Source organism: Daphnia pulicaria, chromosome 5 (assembly GCF_021234035.1).
Source record: "Daphnia pulicaria isolate SC F1-1A chromosome 5, SC_F0-13Bv2, whole genome shotgun sequence".
NCBI lineage: Eukaryota > Metazoa > Arthropoda > Branchiopoda > Diplostraca > Daphniidae > Daphnia > Daphnia pulicaria.
The window spans coordinates 6,855,730-6,874,993 of NC_060917.1; the positions used below are offsets into that span (position 1 = coordinate 6,855,730).

At 42.1% G+C, this 19,264-nt stretch overlaps 5 protein-coding genes and 1 long non-coding RNA gene across 11 annotated transcripts; 4 read left to right on the forward strand and 2 right to left on the reverse strand.

The window, feature by feature from the left end:
* On the reverse strand, window positions 1–17,129 carry LOC124340531 (lactosylceramide 4-alpha-galactosyltransferase-like). Its single transcript, XM_046793116.1, has 6 exons — window positions 16,745–17,129; window positions 16,080–16,640; window positions 15,370–16,010; window positions 14,995–15,305; window positions 12,661–12,663; window positions 1–152 (listed from the first exon to the last, which is right to left on the reverse strand). Coding segments are annotated over exons 2-5 (1,095 nt in total). The 5' UTR covers window positions 16,221–16,640; window positions 16,745–17,129; the 3' UTR covers window positions 1–152; window position 12,661.
* On the forward strand, window positions 2,958–4,129 carry LOC124340592. Of its 2 annotated transcripts, XR_006918113.1 has the most exons (4): window positions 3,203–3,214; window positions 3,257–3,433; window positions 3,557–3,774; window positions 3,836–4,129. It is a non-coding gene; the product is annotated as an uncharacterized LOC124340592 (long non-coding RNA). The 2 variants fall into 2 exon arrangements; XR_006918112.1 differs by having other exon boundaries at window positions 2,958–3,433.
* LOC124340543 (endoribonuclease CG2145-like) lies at window positions 4,438–5,936 on the forward strand. The gene is made up of 5 exons (XM_046793131.1): window positions 4,438–4,657; window positions 4,712–4,856; window positions 4,925–5,124; window positions 5,188–5,420; window positions 5,489–5,936. Exons 1-5 carry the CDS (start codon window positions 4,573–4,575, stop codon window positions 5,720–5,722), a joined length of 897 nt encoding a protein of 298 aa, XP_046649087.1. The 5' UTR covers window positions 4,438–4,572; the 3' UTR covers window positions 5,723–5,936.
* LOC124340501 (endochitinase A-like) lies at window positions 6,522–10,472 on the forward strand. 4 transcript variants are annotated; one of them, XM_046793054.1, is made up of 7 exons: window positions 6,522–7,172; window positions 7,251–7,421; window positions 7,516–7,936; window positions 8,014–8,131; window positions 8,265–9,112; window positions 9,203–9,298; window positions 9,363–10,472. In XM_046793054.1, the coding sequence occupies exons 2-7, from the start codon at window positions 7,400–7,402 to the stop codon at window positions 9,868–9,870; spliced, it is 2,013 nt and encodes a 670-aa protein (XP_046649010.1). In that variant the 5' UTR covers window positions 6,522–7,172; window positions 7,251–7,399; the 3' UTR covers window positions 9,871–10,472. The 4 variants fall into 4 exon arrangements, with proteins under 4 accessions (XP_046649010.1, XP_046649011.1, XP_046649013.1 ...); XM_046793055.1 differs by having other exon boundaries at window positions 9,366–10,472; XM_046793057.1 differs by lacking the exon at window positions 9,203–9,298 and having other exon boundaries at window positions 6,652–7,172; window positions 9,366–10,472.
* On the forward strand, window positions 10,638–13,823 carry LOC124340524 (protein pellino-like). 2 transcript variants are annotated; one of them, XM_046793106.1, is made up of 9 exons: window positions 10,638–11,170; window positions 11,482–11,556; window positions 11,981–12,110; window positions 12,197–12,298; window positions 12,361–12,612; window positions 12,679–12,867; window positions 12,940–13,038; window positions 13,107–13,432; window positions 13,515–13,823. In XM_046793106.1, the coding sequence occupies exons 1-9, from the start codon at window positions 11,160–11,162 to the stop codon at window positions 13,639–13,641; spliced, it is 1,311 nt and encodes a 436-aa protein (XP_046649062.1). In that variant the 5' UTR covers window positions 10,638–11,159; the 3' UTR covers window positions 13,642–13,823. The 2 variants fall into 2 exon arrangements, with proteins under 2 accessions (XP_046649062.1, XP_046649063.1); XM_046793107.1 differs by having other exon boundaries at window positions 10,639–11,170; window positions 11,485–11,556.
* Window positions 13,665–14,756, reverse strand: LOC124340559 (ADP-ribosylation factor-like protein 2). Its single transcript, XM_046793151.1, has 5 exons — window positions 14,599–14,756; window positions 14,385–14,495; window positions 14,147–14,309; window positions 14,007–14,087; window positions 13,665–13,943 (listed from the first exon to the last, which is right to left on the reverse strand). Exons 1-5 carry the CDS (start codon window positions 14,661–14,663, stop codon window positions 13,809–13,811), a joined length of 555 nt encoding a protein of 184 aa, XP_046649107.1. The 5' UTR covers window positions 14,664–14,756; the 3' UTR covers window positions 13,665–13,808.
* Window positions 17,130–19,264: the final 2,135 nt, after the last annotated feature.

A 19,264-nucleotide genomic window follows, 5' to 3' on the forward strand; every position in this document is an offset into this window, starting at 1 on the left:
CAGTCTTTTTTTTTTATTTTTCAGCAAACTTTGCCTATATACAGTCTAATCAACACAAACTTTCATGATGTTATGTTTAGGCTTTCTTGGGGAAAGCAAAGTCGTAGTAGAACTTCAGTGTCATTCCCATACCAACAGTAATCAGCGCAGAGCTCAAATAAAACCCCACACGGTCAGCTGAGGTCTTTTCATGGACCATGTTTCCATCAGCCATCTAAAATAAAATAAATTGTTTTACTAACATAAATTGCTTGTTGAAATCCTCTGTTAAATTTAACTGCACTGAAACAAGATCTGGAGTACCCAAAAGTAGTTTCAAATTCTAAATTTTGCTAAGAACTGTTACTTTCATAGGGCCTGAGTTCTTTGTATCTAAAACAACAGCATTTGTCAATAAAATACCTGAAAGAATTCTTGTTTGGCTCTGATTTTGGCCAGTTCTGGTGTCATTTTTGCTGAACTCATTTGGCGAGTACCAGCCAGGCGCGAAACAGTTGCAAGACGCTGAAATAAGGAAAACAACAAACTTAAGTAACGAGTAGGTTTAATTTAACACACTAAATCAGCTATTTACCTGAATACCATTCATGATTATAATTTTCAATATCGACGTGCGAGAAATCTAGACTGTAATGGCGACTGGAGCTTGTCGACTGATGCGACGTTGAGTTTCAGCGGTGAAAAAACAAACTAAAGTTGGTGTGAACGATAAGCTTGAATATCGATTATTATATCGGCCGCGCCAATTTTAAAAGATCTTCAGACAAAATCCGCATTCGTTGCATTTCTGTTTTTAATGGATTTTCATTCTAATTCGAGTCGGATTTAAAAAAATGTGTCGCGGATATAAAATTGAAATGTAAGTGGACAGGAGAGAAAATGAAATCACAGAACAATTTCAAAAGTAATAAATAAAGCTAAAAATAAAATTACATACCACCGTGTTGAATCAATTTTTAAAAGCAATTTCAAATAATCGGACGTGGCCAAGTTTTCCAAGTAGGATCTTTTGTTTGTAACGCCGCTAGGTTCTCTAGTAGTAGATCTATCCGTCCTCCTGTCAGTGTGGCAGGATTCTTCGTGGAACACGGACGACAAAAAGTGTTATAATACCTTATCTTCATTTTCAAACCTCATATAAAACTTGTGAGTATTATTATTGTACCTCTAACGTTTAGCGTCTGATAATAAAGTTATAAGAAGGTTGTTCAGTCGATTGAAATAAACGGTTATGTGAGATGTGTGTGTGTTTATAAACGAATCGATTGAACAATCTCTTTTGTGTGTTCCTAAAAGTAATAGCAGAAAAGACGAAAAAATTTTTTTTGAAATTTTTGTTTTTATTTATTGATATCCAATTTAATTTAAGACGAATTAAGAAATTTTGACATTTCAATATGTTGTTCAGCTCCGATGTTTATCCTTTCCACTAGCCCTCCAGATCGTCTTTAATCTTCTGATACAACACCAAGCTGCCATAATCCGCTTGTCCGACAAGTGCCATCCGGATTTCATCACCAAGTCCCGGGCTAGTTGCCGTAGTGTCAGACGAAACGGTGCTGCCCGACTCTGTGGGGGTCCCTGCTGACTGCGGGTCTTTGAATTCCGTTTCATCAGACTCCGTGTCGCTCTCATCGCCGTCAGGTTTTAACGTTTGTGTCGTTGCATCAGATTTGGCCGGTTGATGTTGAGGCTCTTTGTGTGCCGCTCCTTCCAGATGAGCCATGCTGACGCAGGCCAGCAATTGTCTCTGTCGTGAGGACGGGGTGATTGGATCACAATTTTCTCCGGGTTCAGCGATGAAAAGCGTCGTCAGGAAGCAGATGAGTTCTTCAATCGATTGTTCAGTGTTGACTCCGGCCCCGAGACGATGGACCAGAGCATCGGCACAGTCTGTGATCCAACCGTCCGGCACTCCTGGAATTTCTCTCTTGAAAATGGCGGCCATCAGTTTGACGTTGTTCAATTTCTTGAGTTTCGAATCGCCATTTATTTCGTCGTCACTGGGAAGCGGCCGGTTGAATTCCTCGACGGCGAGTTGAAACAAGAGACGGGCGATGTTTTGTGTCCAGCCTTTCTGGTTGCCGCTCCTCAGTCGCTTCAACAGTTTGGCGTAAAGGTGAGAAATGCTTCCGTTTTCTAAAGCTCTGCTGAAAATGATATCGACAAATTCTTGTTCCACTTCCGATCGACGGGATTGGTGGTTAAACATCAGGACCTCGATGATGTCTTTGGCCACCTGATCGATTGACTCTGGCGTATTCTTCAACTTGCTCAGGTAGTCGTTGATTAATTCGATTTTAAAATAAGAGACGCAAAGAGGTGCCATTTCATCCCACTTGCGTCCCTTGAATAAATCTCTCAGAGGTAACGCAGTCATCTGTTCAAATTCTGATTCCATTAGAGGGACATTATGTCGATCTTCCAGCTTGCGAGTCGGTTGTAGTACTGGTAATCCTCGCAGTTTCAGCTCCGATTTGCATGGAGATTTTCTCAAGTTGCGTAGAGTGCGAACGCACCAACTGGCCAAGAGACCCGCAATAAAAGCGACAGAGACGAGAGAAATAATCATGTTGGTGGTGAAAGACATGGTTGTTGAATTCAAGTTTTGATCTCTGAAATTCAGTTAATTTTTTAGAAAACTTTGGTTCCCTATAAGTAACCTTTGGTGGCCAACAGTCGACTGGCAACTCCATTTTTCCTAGTTTGAGTGGCGCCATAATTAAAATTTAATTCATTTCAGGTTGCAAATTATGTTAATCGAATGTCAAATATTTTTTCGAATATTTATCAATTAAAATATTGGCAAATGGTTTAATATCACATGTGTAAATTTTGATTCGAAAATTGCAACATCTCAATCCGACTGAACGTGAAGACCGCGAAATAATCGTGCAATTATTTAAACCTCAGTGTCGACGTCAGTGTGTGGAATAAAGATTGTCCTCGTGGAACACCGAGTAAACGTGATAAAACCTCGATTAACATACCATTAATTATTTTCCGAATCTCATACAATACTTGTGAGTTTGTGAGTTAAAGCTTGATCTTTTAACTCATTTGATTAATAAGATGGATGTTGTGTGAATCTTTGGAAATGTTTAATAGGCTTCAGTTGGCTAGCTATTGTGCTTGCAAACAGCTAGCAGGAACAGTATTACCATGTGTTATTGCATTATTGTTACCAGAATATTACCATTCATTATTGTTACCAGTATATTATTACCAGTAGATATGTTATTTGTATATTATGCAGTGTAATTGGCACCCAAGAAGTTGGCAACACAACAAACTTTGTCATTACCCTGGCTCGGCTGAATTGCATATTCACATAAATCTGACTAAATGAAATTGTTGGAGGTTTTAGTTGTACGAAAAGGCATTAGGAATTCTGCCAAGTTTGTTGTGCCTCAAGATGTCTTTACGATAACCAGTAAAACTGCCTATTTCCTGATCTTTTCATTACATTATTGTGAAACTTGTAGTACATAAAATGTAGATATCAGAGAACTATTCCTTATTGTGATTTGTGACAAATTCTAAATTTAAAAAACAGTATCGATCCTTACGAACAAAGAAACGACATTCAACGACGAAATACGAGTTTCCAAATTCCTGTTTGCTGCCTGCATATCAATCACACGTCGTGCAGTGAATGGTTTTCAATCGTCAAGTAAAAGTTGACACTCGACTTTAGAAAGTCAACATCACCGTCTACAATAAACTTGTTCCATATCGACTCATATGTCCTTACTGAGGACAAAACCACATTTGGTAAATTGCCATTTTAAATTAATTCAATTCATGGTATATTTATTTGTCTCTTTTGTTTTAGGTTCATCAATTAGCCGAGGATATGGCTGATGGTATCTACACGGATGATACACGGAACATCTGGCTGGTCCTGATGGGAATTGGATGAAAATGTTGCATTTTGTAGTAACAATTAACTTGTTTTGTAGTACGATAAGCAAGAACTAAAAAACGGAAATCAATTGCTATACAGCCAGTTGGTTGTTGGACGATATTAATGCATCTATTCAAATTTCAAAGTAACGGTATTTCGGCACGGAAGTTGTACAACATGGACAACTCGTCTCAAATGTCGATGCGCAGTTTCCCTGTCAACAGTCTCGATCAAAAGTAAGTTTATTGTGTCTTCCTAATTTGTTAATTCAATTTTGTCAATCGAAAGAAAATTTTTATTATCTTGGACTAATCTTAAAATTTTAAATATTCAATGCAGCGTTCGTCATCTGTCGTCATCCGTGCGTGTTCTACTTATTAACGAAAGAATTGACGCATAGAAATAATAATGGCCGCAACATCTGCACGGCACATCTGTTAATAACACCGCATCCGCATGAATACGTAGATACACACAGATTCGTACTGCCCAGGTGAGGTCAAGTGATGCCGCAACTAATGTATTCTCAATTGCGTGTCACATTTAGAAATTCGAGCGATAGAAATGCTTACACACCCAGCTGCAGTCATTGTACGAAACTGCCATAAATAAAGGTAGAAGCTCAAGGTTCGTTTCAAAAAGATCCACAAGCTGTCCAGTTCGCCATGAAGTGCATTGCTGTGATGGCCGTTTGCGTTGCTGTGATCGCCGTTTGCGTCATCAGCGCCCTCCATGTTAAAGCCAATGCAGGTAGAAACAAGACAATTCTGTCGTTATAGATTGATCTATCATTTTGTTATTTAGTTGAAAGGGCCACTGTAACTGATGCCGAGCTTCAGGCTCTTTCCCAACAGCTCCACATTGATGACGTCAACGCTGTCCAGGGGATCGTTTTGAACGTGCAATCCTCCACGACATCTGGAAGCACCACCGACAAAGCCCCATTGCCGTCAGTCGATCCTATTAGACCCTTAATGATTATATAGGCTATTGATTTTTCTAAATATTTTGATGTAGGTTGTTTTCGAGTGTCCCGGCTGGTGCATTTTCCGGGCCAACAGTAAGCAAACTGCTTGCTCTTTTCGACAACTACGACGAGAACTGCAAAGTGACTGAGGTCATCACAGCTGAAGAACAGACTGAAAACGATGCCTTCCTCGATGCCATTTTGGGCACTAGCGTAATGCAACAAGCCCACCAGTTTCTCGTCTCTAAAGGTTAGTCCGTCAAATAAATAAAATACCTGTAAGCGGTGTAATAATAATTTCATCTTAAATCAGGCTTGGCTGACTCTAGTGTGGCTGTTTTCAAGGAATACCTGCGTCAGATTTGGCTCGGCCAATACAACCGCGGAGGCGGGTATCAAAGTTCATCCGGATTTGAACACATTTTCCTCGGCGAAAAAGACAACACGACCATCCAGGGCTATCACAGCTGGTTCAAATATTACCGGGACGAGCAAGCAGGAAAGATCAACTACCTGGGCTATTTGCGTAACATTAATCTGGGAGTGGTATGTATACATTTATTAGTCTACACACCCTTTTTTATTGTTTTAATGTTTTATTTCTTGGATGTCAGAGCTCCGTCATTGGTCTGCCTATGAGTTGGAATGGCCTTTACAAGTCAATCAGCTCCATTTCTATATCTGGCAGCCCCGAAATCGAATTGGCGTTGGCCACCGTCTGTTTCCTGGCCAGGCCCAACGCCAAGTGTCCCCTGTACGGTGCCAATGCAACACCTTACGCCTACCAGACTTATACTCTCACTTACAACAGCAAAACTTATATCGGTAGCGCTTACCCCACCTATTAGTCTTCTAACGTAAGAGGCCCTGCAATAGTCTTACATAGGTGATTTAAATGTTTAATATTTGCTGCTTCCCTGGACACATGAATATTTTTATTTAGTCCAGTAGCTATATTTTAAAAGCTGCAATTTACCACACAGACCATTGTCACCGTACAGTGCAAATCGACATAATTAACAACTTATTACAGAGAAATAAAGTGTTTTATTTGCATGGCCTTAACCAAGTTCTCCTTAATAGTAATCCTTTTGACAATTTTAATTTTTAAATTCTACAGTATCAAGTAAAAATTTGCAAAATTATTTTATATTGACACGATCCATCTTTAAAAGCCCATTGCTTCATACTTTGATCAGCATCTCAAGCGCGTCTGAACAAAAGAAGAAAACAATTGCGTAATGGAATTTGGTTATCGAAAAAGTCAAATGCGCATCTATAGATTGTCATAACTCCAAAATGCCACGTGCCATCTAACCGTGTCGTCGCCGTTTTATCCGACATCCTTGCCCAAAGCAGTTGTTTATTTGAGGAATGTGAAAAATTCAGTTTTCATTGACGTTCTTATTTCAGGTCATGGAACATAAAGATTACAGCAACTGGTTATGTTTACTATTACCAAAATTTCAAAGAATGAAATATGCCGGTTGAAGGACAACCGCCGACTAGTTTTAGAAGCCTGGACAATTTATGCCAAATATGTAAGTCATACATAGTTTTGAAATCCTTGTTATTATATGCATATTGGTTATACCTATAAATTATTCATCACAACTTTGTTCTTTCAGCAGGTATTTGGGAAGGGCAGCCTACATGTGATATTGATTGCATTCATTTGAGATGGCGAATTATTATACTTGCCGTTAAAGTTTTAAATTAACATTTTAAATTCAGCTGATTATTTGGTTTTATTTTTCCTTGAAAAAAAACCCGACAAGCAAAATATATAAAAAGGGTCTCGTCCTCTATAGTTTTAGATTATAGTCGGTGGAAATGCTATTAAGGAGATAACCGTTTTAATGATTCAAAAGAAGTTTCATAATATCCGTCTTTTCAGCAGACCCCTTTAATAGGAAAAAGGACGGAGCGGCCATGAAATTTCCCAGCAGCAGTTTGAGCTGGTGGTGGGCCATCACCTGACTTTTTTGGGTCTCTCAACACAACCTGCTGCAGAGATAAAATTTGATCAGACGTTTTCGCCGAGAGAACGTGCGCGTTAAAAAAGGCGTTGTTCATTCTTGTTTGGATTGATTGTCACGTGATTTAGATTCTAACCAATCGTCGTCCACCTGTTTTCACAGTGTACACACAACGTTGCCCCGGGCAACCTCTGGCTCGACCGTTTTTAACTACAGATACACTTGCCTATTTGTTTATCAGCCACTCTGCACCGAGCGAGGCTGCTTCGTTTTCGACGTTTCTCGGCCGTGTTGTGTCGTTTTTCTCATCGGTTTTCAGGTAAATCTCTGTATTCAATCTCCATAATGACGATGCAATCGTTTCACTGACGATTGCAATCTGATTTCACCTGTTTAGTCGATTTTTCGTCGACATGTGTGAAGTTGAGGGCCACTTGTTCTTATGGTGAACCTCATCACCAGTCTCGGCTCTCCCCCGGGCACTGGGTGAAGGTCTCACCGCCGTGAAAGTGTCCCTGCTCTTTTCATCACACACACACAGCAGCCATGTACAAACTATTCAACAGAGGTAACGTAATCTCTCTCTCATTACTCCACTTTCTCAGATTTCTCAAATCTAATTACCATGTTCATTGCGTCTTCTTTTTTCACGAAACAAGCAGCTGTGGAAACACCCAAGACCACCACTCTTCCTCCTCCCCCGCCCAAGACTGCCGTAGTCAATGCAGTGGAGGAAGAGCCACCTGCTCAGCTGATCCTGCTACCTTGCCCGATATGTTTCAGAACTTTCAAAGTCGAATCTCTGGAGCGGCACAAAAATGTCTGCCAGAAGGTGGCCACCAAGAAGCGCAAGGTGTTTGATTCCGCCAAGCAGAGGCTGGAAGATCTGCCAGATGTGCCCAAAGTCAGTCTGTCGTCACCCCAGCAGCAGCCAAAGGTCCCGTCATCACCTCTTCTGGTCAGAAGGTCTCTCCTCGATTCAAACAAAAAAGTCCCTCCATGGAAGGAGAAACACCTCAGTTTGATTAAAACGGTCCGCCAAGCTAGAGGAGCCGACTCCAATCGCTGCCCTTGCTGCGAGAGGTATATACTATATTTTCGATGATAATTCTGGTCCGGGTTGGCATTGACAAATAAATGTCGTCTTCTCGTGTGTCCAGGAATTTCGGCGATAAGGCATTCGATAGGCATGTGGAGTGGTGCAGGGAGCAGCAGTCACGGATCCCCAAGTCTCCGACAAACACAGAAGCCAAAGAGCGATGGGAAGCGCGTACCAAAGTGAGTCGGTGGGGTCTTTCTTTGCCAACAAGAGGCCGGACGTGACATGCATAATGATGCTACCTGCTGGCCTTGTCTTGTTTGTTTTTAAAACCTTTCTTCTAATTTTATTTTTACTTTTTTAAAATTCCAGTACCAAGCCCCGCTACTGCGTCGTTCCATTCGTTCCAAGTACTCACCGACCAGGAGTTTGTTTAGCACGTCGGGCAGCCCAGCCCCGTCGGTCGATGGCCGGCTCACCGTGCCCGACTGCGCTCAGAGTTTGAGCGGCAGCCGGGCGTCGTTGGACTCGCGAGCTTCATCAACTTATTCATACCAGCCAACCAGCACGTTCAGTCGCAGCTACAACAGCAATTACAACAACAACAACAATAACAACAACAGCAGCAGTAGCAGTCAGAAGAAAAACTTGTACAATAGCAGCACGTTGGGTCGGACGGGCGGAAGCGCTTTTTTGCGCCAGTCCAACGACCGTCGCTCACTTCGAGTGACTCCGCCGTCTCCGCCGCCCATTCGACGCGTCGTCGAACCGCCACCGCCGCCACCCGTCCGGCGTGTCACCGAACCGCCGGTGGCCGTCACTTTGACGCCCCTCAACAACAACCGGACGTCAGCGCTGAGGGCTAGTCTCCGAATGAAGAATCCTTTCACGTCCATGGCCAGTTCTTTCCAGTCCAACCATCCGCCCAACAAACCAATTCAGCGACAACCGACCCTCGTTGCTCCGGCCTCACTGCCGGCCTCTTCGTCATCAGCTGCAGCCAGTACCAATAAACGTCCGACCGTTTTGCAGTTGTTTACGTCAGCGTTCAGCCGCCCCAGTCCAGTAGCCCCGGCCAAGAATCGTGGCAACACGACGTCGACGCTATCCATCGGTCAATTGGGTCAAGGAAGAAGGGTGGAGCCGGAAGGAGTCGAGTCTAAACTCATGACAGGCAGCTGCTACAATTATCCAGCGCCCAGTAAAATCAAACCCAGCAGGTTAGTAATTTAATTATTTCCCTTCACGTTACTAACATAAGCCTCACCCTCTGTTTTTCTAATCTTATCTCTTCAACTAAAACCACAAAGATCAACTCCTAATCTTGGGAAACGTTTGGTGATTGGAACTTGTCTTCTCCCTAACAAAATCCGTCCTCTAACTTATACAAAACAAACAGGCAGAAGGTTAATATTTGCATGTTAGGCCTTTCATCTTTATTCCCTCTAAATGATTTCCCCTTTTAATCAGCAGGTTCGGGAGTGACAATTACAACCCGTATTTGTCTGCCGAGCGCCAGATGGCCGAACTGTTTGACGACCGCCCGAAACGAGACTCTTTAATGAAAGATCATCCGAGCGATAGTGCCGTCACGACTCCGACCACCCCTACTGCCAATAATAGCACAGCCCAGGCAGACGAGACGGCCAGTATGGAGCAGCTGGAACTCGATTTGAAGAGTATCCTATCGGAAATCAGTCAGCTGGGCCAGACGAGCAACAATGAACGAGAGACCAGCTGGCAAAATAAGAAATCGGCTGCTGCTGCCGCTGCTACTGGTCCGTCCACTATGACGCCGCCCGTCCGTCTATCAACGACACCCAGAGTGGCCACTGCTGTGACGACAGTGGAACAACCCAAGGAAGAGGAACCGCCGAAACCGGTCCCGAAATTCTGTCATTCATGCGGCGCTTCTTATCCGGAACGCCACACCGTCAAATTTTGCTGCCAATGCGGCGCCCGTCGCCTTTACGTTTGAAAAGCGAAAGGAAAAAAGGCGATGAAATCGTGAAGAAAAATATGTATAACAACTCTGGAAAAAAACGTGTTGCTTAACCCCAGATTATTTGTACTAAATCTGATTCAGGTTGGTGAAGGGGCAACCAAAGGAAACCCATTTATTTTTATCTTAGATTTTTCTGTTGTCAATGTATTATTTGTATTGATTTTTATTAGCCTTTCGGTGCCATTATTTCCGTCCAACAACAATAGCAGCAAAATGCTTTTTATTTTTTTTTTCAAATGATAACCGACCAAATCCAACGAGTTAGTAAAAAATTTCGTTCGTCGGCGTCTAATAACCAAAAGTGAATTAATTAAAAAAACGAATTGATGACAATTTTGTGTGCACAACTACCAAATGACCAATCTAAAACAAATTAATGCCGCCGTTAGATGGCAGACTTACGGCCTTGATAAAAACTCGTGCGTGTCAATTAAATTCGTGTGTGCGTGACTCTGTGTGTGTGCGTATTATAACGGACCAATTATTTTTGATCGTCTTTTTCATCCGTCCTTATATAATTTTCCCTTTCTGTCTTTAATCATTTATGCAAGAAATCAACTTTTTTCTGTTGGAAATTTTCCAAGGATTTTTTTGTTTTTTGTTTGTTGGGAACTTGCACATGACACACAGGATGGCTAGGCGCATTGCGCCATTTCGCTACTTTATTTTACAACATCGCGCGCGTCACTTTGGCGTTTCCTGCCGTCTAGTCGTTTCCTCCCTTTTTTTCGTGGATCAGTTTCCGGTGTACGAGTCCTAACGTCGTAATATTTGTCACACCGAGTCGATAATATCAACAGAGAGAGAAAAAAGGGCGTTTGCTGTGTGTATGCCATTAGCTGATGAAAATGCGACAATGCTCATAGAAAGTCATTTTTCCAAATCAACTTTTTTGCCATTGGAGGATCATTTGAATAGATCGCAGTTGTTGTTGGGGCGTTTTCACTATCATCATCCCCAAGGTTGGTTGGTTGGTAACCGTCACTCTGCGATTGCGTCGTCACACGAAATTGAGTCCAAAACAAATTTTGAATGGAATGCGCCGTCAGTAGTCCAAAGTAGTTGATAAAATGACCGCTAGGTGGCCTACGGCTGATTGGAATAGCCCAAAGCTTCTCCTCCTCCTCTCATGTACGGACTCGTCTAACCACGCAGCAGCAGCAGCGTAAAAAGCAGCAGACTCTCTTGTGTCTTGTGTGTTGTTTAATTCACATTGTGTTATTCATCTGCCAAGTGTAAATTGACCATCAGGGTTTTCATCAATGCCATCAGAGTGAGTTTCTTGATTCATCTTTTCAATGCGACTTGCTCATCTCTGTGTACACCTTTCACTAGAAAAGTGAAATGTTTGGGTCGTATTTTCACTGCTCTCCCGCAAGGTTTTTTCTTTTTCCAACACGCTCTTCGACCCTTTGTTTGGTTCCCTTACGTGTACACTGACCCTTTTCGTGTGTCTCTCATCTCATTAAATGTGTTGCTCATGATTTTGTCTCTTTGTTGTTGAATGTGTTGATAACGTTGGAGTATGTGTCAGCTGATTTCATTTCATCACATTTTTTTCTCTTGTCTTTTTCATGTTGACAGCAGTCGTGGCAGCAGCAGTGGAGGAAGCCAGGTGGGAAGCAATGGCAAGATTCATGGATACCTCATCGTTCTTGGGTGAGTTTCGCCCAGCACAAACTCTCTGGTTTGACAGTTGAAACACAGCTGACAGATAGTGCTTTTTTTTATTATTATTCTTCAAAAATTCCTTGGCAATCAGTTCAGTGTTGACTCTCGTGTGGGTAGCGCTTCGTTACTCGTATCAGGGCATGCCCGGACCTGTCCGTGTGTTGCCTGGACATTCCCAACCCGCCGAGGGGATCAGAAAGGGGGAGAGAAACAAGGCAGGGCAGGATGAGTGGGGGGGAAGTTGTTGCAATCAGATACGTATAGCGCTGCTAGCTGCCTTTATACTGCCTCCTTAAATATTTTTGAATATATGGTGTCGTATTCTCGGCCACCTTTTTATTGTCATGTTCTTTATTTTTCCCCATTTTGATTTGATGGAATTTTAATCCCTTTTGAAATTTTCTTAATGCAGGAACAATGGCAGTTTACCCTCGGGCGACAAGGGTCGCAAGCGTTCCAAATACGGCGTGATGCAGCGGCCGAAACCCAACGGAGTCCAGCCATCCAACCAATACCGCGTCCAAACACCTCAAACCCATCCCGTAAATATCCCAAACTGCGTCATTTCGAGAGAAAGAGAGAGGGTGTGTTTTTCTTTTTTCTCTATGTCATGTGATATATCTTCCAGGCTGTAACGGATGTGAATCAGCACACGATTTTCTACACTTTGCCCCGGCACCAGGCCGTCATCGTCGAGTACACTTCCGATCCTACAAAGGACATGTATCAGGTAGTCCTCTACTTCCGTTATCTCCTTTCCAGGATTTATTTTATTTTGTTTAAACTATTCAGATTGGCAGATCTTCAGAGGAACCCATCGACTTTGTGGTTGCCGATACTGTGCCGGGGAATTTAAACAAGTCGTCGGTGAATCGGACGTCTTCCTGCCCAAGCAATGGTGGTCAAGTCATGGCAGTTGGCAGAGTGGCACAGAGCACCATCAGTCGCTTCGCTTGTCGTCTTCTAGTCGAAAGAGACAGTCTACCTGCCAGAGCTTATGTCTACGCTGCTGGATTCGATTCGTCTCGCAACATTTTTCTAGGCGTAAGGAATAACAATTAAAAACCCCACAATTGTTTTTAGGATATTGACGTTCTTTTTGTTTGACAGGAAAAGGCGACCAAATGGGAGACGGACAAAGGCATCGATGGCCTCACGACAAATGGAGTCTTGCTGCTGCAACCCAAAGGAGAATTTGAAGGTGGGGCCGCTTTGCCTGGACAATGGGTCGAAGTCTCGGTCGGAGGAGCCTTGTACCATTTAAGAGATTCCAGATCTGCTCCGCAAAAGAAATCACAGGTTCGTTTTCACCTGTTCCTATTTTTGCTATCCAATTTTTCATCTATTGATTTTTTTCTAAAATTTGGTTAGGTGGAGAATGAATTGAATTTGCTGGTGGATGGATCATTAATCGATTTGTGTGGCGCCACTTTGCTGTGGAGGAGTGCCGAAGGCCTTGCCAAAGGACCGGTACTATTGCTTTTCAATAAATCATTAATAGTTTATTTGATGTGTTTGCATTGGTTTGTGTATTGCAGACGGCTAGACATTTGGAAAAGATGGTTGACGAGTTGAATGCAGGGAAACCGCAGTGTCCAGTCGGTTTGAACACGCTAGTGTTGCCGAGAAAGTCGACTTTACCACCGCCCGATCAGACTCCTTACGTTTATTTGAAATGTGGGCACGTTCAGGGCCAACATCACTGGGGGAAAGAAGGAGAAGATCGAACATGCCCCATCTGCCTTAAAGTTGGCCCTGTCTCACAACTCAGCATGGGTCTCGAACCAGCCTTTTGGGTGGATCGCGAACCACCCACGTACGCGTTCAATCCCTGCGGTCATATGGCTTCCGAGAAAACAGTCAAGTATGCAATCGCTTTTTAATTTGCACACTCGGCCTTTTTTGTATTGATCCGAGTCTTATATTATTATCAAACACAATTATAGATACTGGGGAGCTATTCCTATTCCTCACGGTACTAACGGATTCATTGGCAAATGCCCGTTTTGCGCCACACCGCTGGAGGATCGAGGCTTCGCAAAATTAATATTCCAGGACCATTTAGATAGTTAATTAAAATAATTGAATGAATGCCGTTTTGTTTTGTTGCCTTTTTTTTCCACGGTCTGTCTAATTCTTTTCATCGATTGTACATTATAAAATTAAGACGGCCACAATTTCTTATAACCTCCCAGCCCGTACTGACTTTTAGAGAGAACGAAAGAGAGAGAGAATACACATTACTCTAATGTAAATATCCTGGCTCCGATATCTTCGACTAGCCAATCGATTCCTGACAATAAATTGTCTCCGTTCATGGCGCTGCAGCCGACGATACGCCAGTGATGAGTTTCAATGCTGTCGAGATTCAGTGCCTGTTGTCATTTACACCGTGATTAGTTTAACTGTAGTGACGTGAATGGCAGTGGACAATATACCTCTTTGATTTCATCAGCTGTCATTGACCCTGGGAGATCTTGCTTGTTGGCAAAAACAAGCAATGTTGCACCTGCCAATCTCTTTTAAAAGGTAGGAATGTAAAAATGTTTTTTAAAAATACCAATAAGTAAGGAACTACCTCTTCTTGTAGTAAGGAATGTAATTCTTTTGTGCAATCTTCCATCCTCCTTCTGTCAATGCTGTCGACAACCCAAACTAGGCCATCTGTGCTTTCAAAGTAGTTTCGCCAGTAGGACCTCAACGATTTTTGCCCTCCAACGTCCCATATATTCAGCTGGTAACTTTTAAAAATAGAAGCATGTTGTTAAAAGACATCAGTCTAAAAAGTAAGAATAATGAATTAGGTCAATTGGCACTTTTGGTGTTCCAGGGTCTTGATGTTGAATCCGAGAGTTGGTGAAATCGTATGGACATCTTCTCCATTGAATTTTTTTAATATTGTGGTTTTGCCAGCATTGTCAAGGCCCCTGAAACACAGTTATAAATTGTACAAGTTAGCAATCAAACTCTGAAAGAGGTTAATTTTTTAAGAGTTATTTTGAATAGAAAACGATTGAAGGAAAAACTGACAGCATAAGTAGACGCATTTCTTTCTCTTTCTGTTTCAATTTTTTTAGTATGGTCAATAAGACCATTCTGGTTACTGAGGCAAGTAGCAATTTATTTGATTTCACTTGGTTTGACTTGTTTGTTGTTGACAGTTTGTTTGCAAGGGGCAGGACTTGAACAAATAAGGCCCGCCCTTTTTTCAAGTTTAAACAGCGCCATCTGTTGGCTAAAAATTGTATCGTGTCATCTCGACAAACGACCGGAAGAAAAATACAGGACAGGTCACTGTTTGACGTTTAAGAAAGTCGATTGAAAATTCCGTCCAAAACTAGGTGTATATTTGCAAAGAGATGTAGTAAATTTACAAGTCATTTATTTTTTAAAACTCTTCAGGTGCGACTTCGAAGATGAGAGGACAAGAAGAACGCGCCATCTGCGCGTAATACTGATTGGAATTCTTGTTGACTAACCAATGAGAGCTCATGCTGTTCCAAACGTGAGCTCCGACAACAGACTCGTCCCAATTCACCTTATCCACTGGTCTGTCGCCACGTTTGTAAAAGTAATCTCTCCATCGATGATAGTGCACTGGGTAAAATGACTTTGGCGCTAAAATCCGGAACCCTTGGCATCGCTCCGGAGTCATCCAGCTAATGTAGTAAACTTGACACAAATTTTGTAGGATCCGCGTTACTAAATCGGGCCCATTGTGAGACCAAACATACCACCTGTATTATCAAGAATTCTATTGAAAATGAGATCACTAAAGGTTTTTATTAAATTATTTAGTACTTGTAATCAGCTGCAAATTTTTCGACAGCAGTTCGAATGATTGGATGTTGATGGTCGACGTGAATGACACTCGATCCTAGTTTGTCACCATCTTCGGCCACCACGAAATTCCGGTACGGCGTCACGGGTCGGAGTTGGATCACGTCCAAATCGAAATAGTATCCACCGTACTTGGACAGGGTCAGAAATCGTAAAGCGTCGCTGAGATGAGCCACGGCGTACCATCCGCGGTTCCACTCTGTGCAGAAATACCAACGCTCCAGCGGAGTGGCGACCATGTAGTCGCCCAAATTGATGCTGGTGATTTGCACGTTGGGGTAGTTGAGCCTCAGCGTTTTCATCGTCACTGAATTTAGATCTAAATGCTGGCCCGTCATGAGGAGGTGAACGGTCAAGTTGGGATTGTGAAAGGCCAGCGATTCGACCACGCAAGCCTGGCGGAAGTTGAGAAAAGTGGCACCGGAAGTTTCGTGAAAAAACGCCTTGTCCAGAGTAACATTTAAATGTTTGTGTTCTTGCAAGGCAGGATATGGGCACGGCCATAGGCAATCTGGTCGTCCGCACATGTCGGAACCACTGGTGTTGCCCGCTAGACAACATCTGGATCTTCCAGCTCTACGAACGTTCACTCGAGGATCCATCTTGCGTGTGATTCAAATGCGTTAATTTACAGAAATAATAGAAGATATAAAAATACGTTTGATAATTACCTGGTGCAGAAAGATTTCTGACGTGAGGTAATTATAAACTATCAAGAAAAGAACCGAAAATGAAAACATTCCATAGTAGAAACGGCGACGTGTGACCGAACGGCATTTACGGGAACGGTTATTCGAAAATTTTAGATCCATTCTTCTGGCGATTGGCCTTCAAAATGGTAAGTAGATGCAGCACTTTGACACAGCCGCATTGCCACCAAAATTTGATGGTGATTTCTTTAAAATCTGATGAAATAAAATCGTAGTTTGGCCGAGGCTTTGCACCCGCACGTCCCTCAGCACCGACGAATGTTTTCTTGTGATCTTTTGCTTTCGAAAGAATGAAGTCGGACGGTAGCTTGACAGAAATAGAATAATTGAGCAGTCGTTATCAGCAGACAACCAGATTTTTAACTGTGACTAATCTGGATAACAACTGATAAACGACTACGGTGGGTTGGGTCGGCATCGAGTGGCGCTGCTCAAGTACACGTCAATAAAAACCTACGTACTATCAAATATCAATGTTGACGAAGCTGCCTTTCAAGTGTCAATTGTCACACGGCGATACTCCTGTTTTTAATTATAGTTCATTTTAGTATAGTGTATCTATAAAATTCAATTGCATTATATTATATTAGCCAGAACTAAAATGAGGAAGGGGTGATTGCATTTACCTTGCCTTATGGGGAAGAGGAAAGCCGACTCAGGAAATAGGGGGGACCCATAAAAGACGTAAAATATTTCTGTGTAAAACCAGTTTGAAGCACAACCTTTCCGTGTAACGTTGAAGGGGTCCCGACTCGTTCATTACATTTCCTCGACTGACTGAATGCATGACATGACTAAATTGATTTTTCTTTCTTTCGTCATTGTTTATTCAAGAAATGGGCGGGGAGTTAAACCCAACCTGGCGGCCTTCCTTAATTATTCATCGGAAGTATGGGGGGACAATGTCCGAAACGGGCACAGCTGTGATGGAAGGACACACCTGAGATCGAATAACCGTTATTGACAAACAAGCCGACAGGAAACAGCCGATCGCAATAACGCACTCACAGAAACGAGAAATGTACACACACCAAGTCTAAATAGTCCCTCCAGAGAGGAAGTCTCGTTTTGTGTTTACTTAACCGACGCTTTGCAAGTTCTTCAGTTGCACTACACGTCGAGTAGTTGTAGTAAAAAATGCTGGACGTATTTTTCATTATTAAGACATTTGCTGTGTCATTAGGGTAAAAATACTTTGCTTAGCTTTGTATTTTTGCAAAACCAACCCGTATTTAAACTGAAGAAATTTCAACATTTTTTGCCGCTTTATTATTTACAAAACGCCATCTAGAAGAATAATGTTGTACTGCTTCATAGATTTTTGTTTTCCCATTCATCGTCTGCTTTGTTCTCGCATGGCTGTCTCCGAAGTCCGAACATGGACTACTCTAATTAAGGACGGGATTCTTCGCCTATCTCGCCGTGTTAAAGCTAGTCGGGTGGGTTATTTTCAGGAAAAAATCCATAACAAATATCAATACATTCAGTTTTTTTCTCTGATTCTAACTATGTAAATAAATCTTACTGAAATAAACTAATCAATAAGATATTGTCTGATATTGTAATTTTACTTTCAGCCTTTTCAGCAGTAGGGGTAAAGTTGGAAACACCGGTGCCATCTAGCAACAAAGCACCCTAAGCTCTTGCCCATAAACCCTACAACCCTACAAGGTAGGTAAAGGAGAGTTAGGATATCTGGTTTCTAGATGGCACCAGTGTTTCCCACTATTTCAAATTTTCAATAAAGAAAATTGAAATATATCCATAAAAATCAATTTTAGGTATAGGAACATTAGATCATTCACTACTTATTTTTTAATTTTAATTCCGACTTTCCCGGAAAATTTTTTACATGGCCGACATAGGAAATGCCGAAGAGTCCCGTCCTTAATTAGAGTAGTCCATGGTCTGTACTCTGTAGTCTCGTTCAGATCGTTGCCCGAGCTGTTAAATGCACGGGTTTATACACACTCGCTAAAATAGCGAGTAAGGTTATATTATTATCAGTGTTTGGCTTGCCACTAAACTGATAATCAGTCTGTCTATTAGCGGGTGTACTCGCTAATTTAACACAATAGCTGATACACTCGCTAGTGTAACGGCCCACTAGCGACTATACTCGCTAACGCAACCCCCCAAAATTTTTTTTTTCATTAGCCAGTGTACTCGCTACATCTATCGGTCATTAGCGAAAACAACAGCTACTAAACCTTAGGTCCTAAAATTCAGCAATAGCCACTACACTCGCTAATGTTATGATCAATTAGCCACTGTACTCGCTAATGCACACACAATTTTTCTGTTTTCCCATTAGCTAGTACACTCGCTATATCTAACGTGTGCTAGCGTAAGTAACAGCTAATGTTTACGTTAGCGAATACAACCGCTATTCGGTCCATCGACTGCTTTTTTCACTGATAGCGCCACCATCGACTGCTTTTTTCACTGATAGCGCCACCCATCCGTTCACGACAATATTTATAATTCTGCTAGCCTCGTGTCTCGCCCTATTGTTTTAAATTTTGAAGTGCATAATTTTTCTAAATTATTTCGATTTATTAAGCTGGCGTTTTATATTACACATGATGTAAGATCACATGCATCTAATTGTTATCTTACATTTATTAACTTGATTTTGTGTGCAAATTGTGTGTGCATTAGCGAGTACAGTGGCTAATTGATCATAACATTAGCGAGTGTAGTGGCTATTGCTGAATTTTAGGACCTAAGGTTTAGTAGCTGTTGTTTTCGCTAATGACCGATAGATGTAGCGAGTACACTGGCTAATGAAAAAAAAAATTTTGGGGGTTGCGTTAGCGAGTGTAGTCGCTAGTGGGCCGTTGCATTAGCGAGTGTATCGGCTATTGTTTAGTTTTGGGACCTAAGGTTTAGTAGCTGTTGCTTTCTTTAATGACCGATAGGTGTAGCGAGTACACTGGCTAATGAAAAAAAAAATTTTTTGGGTTGCGTTAGCGAGTGTAGTCGCTAGTGGGCCGTTACACTAGCGAGTGTATCAGCTATTGTGTTAAATTAGCGAGTACACCCGCTAATAGACAGACTGATTATCAGTTTAGTGGCAAGCCAAACACTGATACTAATATAACCTTACTCGCTATTTTAGCGAAAAAGAAAAACCCTAAATGCAC

Coding starts and splice junctions, on each gene's coding strand:
- LOC124340501 (XM_046793054.1), top strand. CDS start 7,400: ATGTACAAACTATTCAACAGAG. Junction 7,422..7,515: donor GTACAAACTATTCAACAGAG/GTAACGTAATCT, acceptor CGAAACAAGCAG/CTGTGGAAACACCCAAGACC. Junction 9,113..9,202: donor AGTAAAATCAAACCCAGCAG/GTTAGTAATTTA, acceptor AAAACCACAAAG/ATCAACTCCTAATCTTGGGA.
- LOC124340531 (XM_046793116.1), bottom strand. CDS start 16,220: ATGGATCTAAAATTTTCGAATAACCGTTCCCGTAAATGCCGTTCGGTC. Junction 16,011..16,079: donor CAGAAATCTTTCTGCACCAG/GTAATTATCAAA, acceptor ATCACACGCAAG/ATGGATCCTCGAGTGAACGT. Junction 15,306..15,369: donor AAATTTGCAGCTGATTACAA/GTACTAAATAAT, acceptor TTGATAATACAG/GTGGTATGTTTGGTCTCACA.
- LOC124340559 (XM_046793151.1), bottom strand. CDS start 14,663: ATGGTCTTATTGACCATACTAAAAAAATTGAAACAGAAAGAGAAAGAA. Junction 14,496..14,598: donor GAAATGCGTCTACTTATGCT/GTCAGTTTTTCC, acceptor ACTGTGTTTCAG/GGGCCTTGACAATGCTGGCA. Junction 14,088..14,146: donor ATTCCTTACTACAAGAAGAG/GTAGTTCCTTAC, acceptor ACCTTTTAAAAG/AGATTGGCAGGTGCAACATT.
- LOC124340524 (XM_046793106.1), top strand. Junction 11,557..11,980: donor GGATACCTCATCGTTCTTGG/GTGAGTTTCGCC, acceptor TTCTTAATGCAG/GAACAATGGCAGTTTACCCT. Junction 12,111..12,196: donor AAACACCTCAAACCCATCCC/GTAAATATCCCA, acceptor TATATCTTCCAG/GCTGTAACGGATGTGAATCA.
- LOC124340543 (XM_046793131.1), top strand. CDS start 4,573: ATGAAGTGCATTGCTGTGATGGCCGTTTGCGTTGCTGTGATCGCCGTT. Junction 4,857..4,924: donor ACCGACAAAGCCCCATTGCC/GTCAGTCGATCC, acceptor ATTTTGATGTAG/GTTGTTTTCGAGTGTCCCGG. Junction 5,421..5,488: donor GTAACATTAATCTGGGAGTG/GTATGTATACAT, acceptor CTTGGATGTCAG/AGCTCCGTCATTGGTCTGCC.